This window comes from Tupaia chinensis, unplaced genomic scaffold (genome assembly GCF_000334495.1).
Source record: "Tupaia chinensis unplaced genomic scaffold, TupChi_1.0 Scaffold000099_1, whole genome shotgun sequence".
Taxonomy (NCBI): domain Eukaryota; kingdom Metazoa; phylum Chordata; class Mammalia; order Scandentia; family Tupaiidae; genus Tupaia; species Tupaia belangeri.
Genome location: NW_006159563.1, coordinates 7,803,245 through 7,809,244, shown reverse-complemented (window position 1 = coordinate 7,809,244; position 6,000 = coordinate 7,803,245). Strand labels below are relative to the sequence as shown.

At 43.5% G+C, this 6,000-nt stretch overlaps 1 protein-coding gene across 2 annotated transcripts in view; it reads left to right on the top strand.

Annotated features, from left to right (window-relative positions):
- The first annotated feature begins 943 nt into the window (after positions 1–943).
- The window catches only part of AGGF1 (angiogenic factor with G-patch and FHA domains 1), a 47,780-nt gene continuing 42,723 nt past the window's right edge, over positions 944–6,000 (top strand). For both annotated transcript variants that reach the window (XM_006143534.3, XM_006143533.3), the window contains exons 1-3: positions 944–1,284; positions 3,634–3,736; positions 5,751–5,947. In XM_006143534.3, the coding sequence (XP_006143596.1) occupies positions 1,060–1,284; positions 3,634–3,736; positions 5,751–5,947 (525 nt within the window). In that variant the 5' untranslated portion in view covers positions 944–1,059. The remainder of the gene's footprint in view (positions 1,285–3,633; positions 3,737–5,750; positions 5,948–6,000) is intronic.

The following is a 6,000-nucleotide window of genomic DNA, read 5'->3' as shown; positions in this document are numbered from 1 at the left end:
CAGGTTCACATGAACAAAACAAAACACACCCACCCAACCACAGCATCTTTCTGTCCTGTTCTATAGTACATGGTCCTTTATCTTCCCACCAGGGATGCCCATCTTTGCGACTCAGATCTAACAAACTCGCCTTCTTTTTCATGATGGGGGTTGGAGGTGTCTCAAGTCATGGAATCAGTAGAACCACTCTAATCAGATGATCAGAATACTACCCTTTACTCCCGGCTTTCCATTAAGTTATCTAGTGTCCCCATTTATAAAATAAAGAGCTAGAAACTGAACTCTGCGGGCGGCTACATTGCTGGACTCCCATGTAGCCGACCGCCTGTCGAGTCCAGGACCTGTGGCTTAAACTCACGCAGGGCGTGTGCGTGTGTGCCCAAGACCTCGAGAGAATGGAGAAGGGATTGCGGCGTAGCCATGCCCCCTGGAAGTGACTTCTCCCTGTCAGTCTCTCTGTCTTTCTGGCGAGCGCACGTGCCCTATAGGAAAAACCTCTCCAAGAAAAAGAAACTGAACTCTACGCAAAAAGTTTCATAAAAGCCAGAAAGCACAAACGCTGGAGAAGCTGCGCCTGGCCAGGCACTTCCCCACCAGCTCGCAACAACGAGGCGCCTCGCCCCAACACGCAGGAAGTGCGCATGCCCGCGCTCAAGCCTTCTAGCTTCCCGTCGCTTCCCTTTCCGTCTGGCCCCGCCCGGTGCTGGCGCCATCGTTTCCGGTTCGGCCCGGAACGGCCTGAGCGCTGCTGGCGACTCTTCCTCTGGCCCGCCTACTTCTCTAACGCTGCTGACTTCTCGGTAGCTGGCGGAGGTAGTTGCCAATAGTTTCCCGGTTTTGGCCGCTCCTCTTGGGGAAGGGCCTTCCTCCGTCCCCTTGCTCGTTGCCCGCAGCCCCGTTCGGCTACAGGCAACGAGTGTCAGGGCGTCATGGCCAGGGGCTGGGGTGTGAGGCCGCCTTTCGCTGCCCGCACGCTCCGGTGGCCCCTGGGCCCACCGGCACCCGTCTCGGTCTGAGCGTAGCCCCTGCGCGCCCGCGGGCCGCCTGTAGCCAGGCCTCATGGCCTCCGAGGCGCGGTCCCCGCCGCCCTCGCCGCCTTCCTTGTCCCCGTCGCCGCCCACCTCCTCCGAGCCTGAGCTGGCCCAGCTGAGGCGGAAGGTGGAGAAGTTGGAACGTGAGCTGCGGAGCTGCAAGCGGCAGGTGCGGGAGATCGAGAAGCTGCTGCATCACACGGAGCGGCTGTACCAGAGCGCGGAGAGCAACAACCAGGAGCTCCGCACGCAGGTGCGCGGTTCGCCTCCAGCCTCGCGCCCCATCCACCCAGAGGCGAGGCTTTCCAAGCCTGAGAGCCTTGGAAGGGTCCAGTGGCAGGAGCCCCGAGCCATTTCATAGAATCCCTGAAACAAAGAAAGTGCGGTAGTAATTCCAAACATTAGGAGCAAATCCAAGACTTCAGGTTACTTGAGGTATAACAGAGAAGCCTTAAGACTGGCCTGAGTTGAACTTGAGATCTCCAGCCTCCTTATTTTCGTTTTTCACTTGTCCCGAGGTACCGTTAGCACTAGGTGTACTTGTAATAGTTTATTCTAGATCACATTTGTTAAAGTGCTTAACCTGAATCAGAATCGCATCTCCACCACTCAGCAGATGTGCAAACTTACACTCACTGAGCCTCAGTCGCCCTTAAAATGAGAATGATGGCGCATAGATGTGAAAGTTAAATGAAGTTAAGCATGAGCAAACTTTCACAGTTTTACAAATTATTATATTAATGACGTACATGTGTGAGGTTATTCTGGGCGTTACCTTGTGGAATTAGGGAAGGTATACCCGTCTTTGCTGGAGAGGATAAGCAGCTTATTTCATTTCCATGGTATCAGTAAATGGTAAGGACAAATACATAAACTGTCCCGGTTTTTAAAAAAGCATAACTTTTTTTTCTAGCTTGCTCCTGGGGCACTAGCACTCCTTACAAGTTATTCCCACATAGTTATTAAGTTCAGTTTAACCGTTGTCTAATTATTCATAATTTATTGTTCATTACCTAAAACTGCATTTTAGTCTACACACTAAAATGTCATCAAGTTTTGTTATGGTTTGCTACCTCATAAGGTATGAAAAGAACTGAGTTGCAGTGACTTTTTATGCCCAGCCTATACAGCTGTCCATATACAGAAAGTATTTGTTTACTCAACAGCTAGTTGTTCCTACAGTGTTTAAGAACTGCATTAGGTGAATACAAATGTAAAAACGTTGTGGGGGAAGGAGGAGAGCAAAATATGACACACTTTTTGAAAAAGCCCATTTCTGATTCTAAATTGCTAAAGTGCTGCTTGAGTTAAGAGATCCTGAAGGAAGACCTTTTCTGCTAATCATTTGAAGAGCCAGCATCTTGGTAATAGTGTTAATTTGATAGTGCTCTAACATGAGTTGAAATGCATGGGAAGTCTTGACACCATTGGTGATAGTATTGTAATAAACTCCCCCTTTACTCTTTGGTAACTATTTCCTGGGGTGTTAGGGCTGGATTTTGGTTTACCGTCATTCCAAATTACTGAATATGTTCGATCTAGCGATAAAAACTTGGCTTGAGAATGAAGGCTGAACTAATAAAAAACAGTAATATATACAGGTTTTGGAATTAAAAAAGAAAAACAGCAAATTACTTTCATCTTAAAATTTCTTCAGACACTTTCTATGTAAAATTGGGCCAGGACAACTAATTTATAAGGTGGTTGTGTGATGTGCGGTGTTGTCTAACAGCACAGGTATAGCACCCAATGTGTGGTACATAATCTAGTTCATAGTACTAGTGGTAATAGCTAGATCCAGGACTAGGACTAGGTCCAGATTCTAAGGGCAGGAAATGCTTTAATGCATTTTACATAGTTTAATGCGTGTTTGTTTTGAAATAGTCTTTTGACTATGGGACCAGCAATTAGCGTAATGGCTATGTCGCTGGACTCCCATGTAGTCAACCGTGGTTCGAGTCCCGGACCCAGCGGCTTAAACTCGCGCTGGCGCATGTGTGTGCGTGCCCAAGATCCCTAGAGGAGAATGGGGGAGAAGGGATTGCAGCGTGGCCATCCCCCCCTGAGGGGTGATTTCTCACTTTCTGTCTCTCTCTGTCTTTCTGGCGAGCGCACGCACCCTATAGCAAAAACCTCTCCAATAAAAAAAAAAAAAAAGCATAGAAGAGGCATTAATATATTTGAGTAGTTTCATGTAAAGGACTCCGTGATATTAGATATTTCAATATGAATGGGGATTTGTTGTTCTAAATTTATTTTTTAGGGAAAACTATTGACCTTTTAAAATATTAGCATAAAAACATTCCTGTTTATTAGAAGTAAAGGATCTTGTTCATAAATCCTCACTAATTTAGCCAGTCTTATTTTTGGAGTGGATATTTGGACATTTTGCAAGAGAATTTAAGAATAAAACATCTCTTTGAAAATAGAAGGTGAAAGGTGAAAGATAAGTAAATTACAGTATTTTTAGTTTCTTTAAAAAAGCTTCCCTAAAACTTTTATTTCATGAAGAAAAATACTTACTTACAATATCGGAGAATGGTGTGTATATTATTAGATGACTATTTGGTTTGTTTTTTTCTAAAGCCTTATTTTCTTTCAGGTAGAAGAACTCAGTAAAATACTCCATTGTGGAAGAAATGAAGAAAGTAAAAAGGCTGATGTAGAAGTACAAACAGAGAACCATGCTGCCTGGTCACCATCAGGTATTCAGCTTACAGTGAGGATGTCCTAGTACTGTTACATTCACATCATGCTAATACAGAGTTTCCTTTAAATTTAAGATAGACAAAGATAATTATTTTAATGTAAACTCTTCTCCATACAATTTAGTATTATTAGATCCTCAGTGTACTTTTCTGATAGGAATGTATCATCATTCCTATAATTTTTTTTCTCTTTCTTTTCCTCTTTTTTTTTTTTTTTTTTAAATTTGCAGTAGGGTGCTTACACTCACTGGAAAGAGACAGAGGGAAAGTGAGAAAGCACCCCCCCCCCAAGGGGAATGGCTATACCACAATCCCTTTTTCTCCACTCTCCTCTCGAGATTTTGGGCATACATGTACACACTTGGCATGTTTTTCATGCTGCTGTGTCCAGGACTCAAACCATTTAGTTGGCCATGTGGGATCCTACTACCTTAACCACTGCACCACTGGCTGGTCTATCCCTATAATTTCTCTGCTGCTGGTAATACGTTTTTTGTGACATATTTACTGAGTAATTTTTGCCATGCAGTAGCCATCTCCTTTCATACCTGGCCATTTTTGTGACCTGGGGCACATGTTTTCTTGTTTCTATGTCCCACTTAGTGAGTCCACCACCATGGCCTCATTAGTGGCATTGCATAAGGCAAAATAAATGGGCTACCTTGTTTAATGTGTATGAATTATAATCCTTTCTTTCTTTTTTTTTTTTTTGAGAGGTTTTTGCTATAGGGTGTGTGCACTTGCCAGAAAGACAGAGAGACACATAGAGACAGAAAGTGAGAAATTGCTCCCCAGGGGGGATGGCCACGCTGCAATCTCTTCTCCTCCATTCTCCTCTCGGGATCTTGGACACACATGCACACATGCCCGGCATTAGTTTAAGCCACTGGGTCCAGGACTCGAACCACGGTTGACTACATGGGAGTCCAGCGACATAGCCATTACGCTAACTGCTGGTCCCGAATCATAATCCTAAGAAGTCATCTTTCCCATTAAGTTGCCTTGGTTCATTCGAGATGTAATTAAGTTAAACTGTTAAATGCAGCAATAGTACTAACCTCATATAGCTATAGAATATTTTATTTTTAAAAAAGTAAGCATAATGAGAGAAATTTGACAGAAAACTAAATCACGTATGCCTTATCTTTATTTTGTTGTCAATTGATAATCATCCGTATTAGGTATGTGGTTAGTATTTAAGAGTTATCAATAGGCCAACTCTGGCCCGGTGGTTAAGGCAGGCAGATCCCACGTGGCTAACCCCACAGTTTGGGATACAGACCTGGTGGCTTGAGAAACACACTGGGCACATTTATGCCCAAAATTCCAAAAGGAAATGGAGAAGAAGGGATTGCTGTGTGACCATTCTCATGGAGGTGGTTTCTCTTCTCTCTCTCTCTCTGTTTCTTTGTCTCTGTGGTGAGTGTATGTACCTTCTAGCAAAAATAAAGAGTTGTTAAGAGGTTGGCACTTGGCCTGGTGGTTCAGGTGGCTGGATCCCATGTGGCTGACTGCAGTGTTCAAGTACTGCACCTGGTGCCTTGAAAAAACACGTTGGGGATGTGTGCATGCATGCTCAAAATCCTGAGAGGAGGGAGAAATGGAGGAGAGGGGGTTGTGGCATGACTGTGTCCTATGTTCCACTTGCACCCCACCCTCTTCCAGTTGCACCCCGCAACTACACACAGTTTTCGGCAAATTAAAAAAAATTATTAATTTTTTTGGATAGCACACAACCTATTTAATCTATTTTCTTTTTCACTCTTGCTGTGGAAAATCCAAATCTACTTACCTTTTATTTTTCTTTTCAGCTTGACAACTCGGGTACTGAAGGAGACATTACAAATGTACATACTTCTGCAGATTTATTTGTGCCATCAGTTTTAATGTTTCCAAATGTGTACTGTTGTAAAAATCAATATTTATTTGCAGTGTATGCTGTTTTGTGTTCAGTGCTGCTGTTTTGAAATTATGCTGTTCTAATACACCACTTAATTTGTTTTTGTTGCAGATTATTTTTATCAGACATACCATAATGATGTTAGTCTTCCAAATAAAGAAACTGAATTTTCAGTTCAGCAAAGTCAGGATATTGAAATTCCTAATGCTAAAGACGAGTCACACATAGAAAGTGATGCTTATGCTGGTACTGATCTGACAGAAGATACTAAATGTGGGGAGGAATACCATTTTGCCTCAGATTCACAGGTAATCAGATTTAAGCATGAAACTGTTGATGCCCACAAACTTGTCCTTCTTTG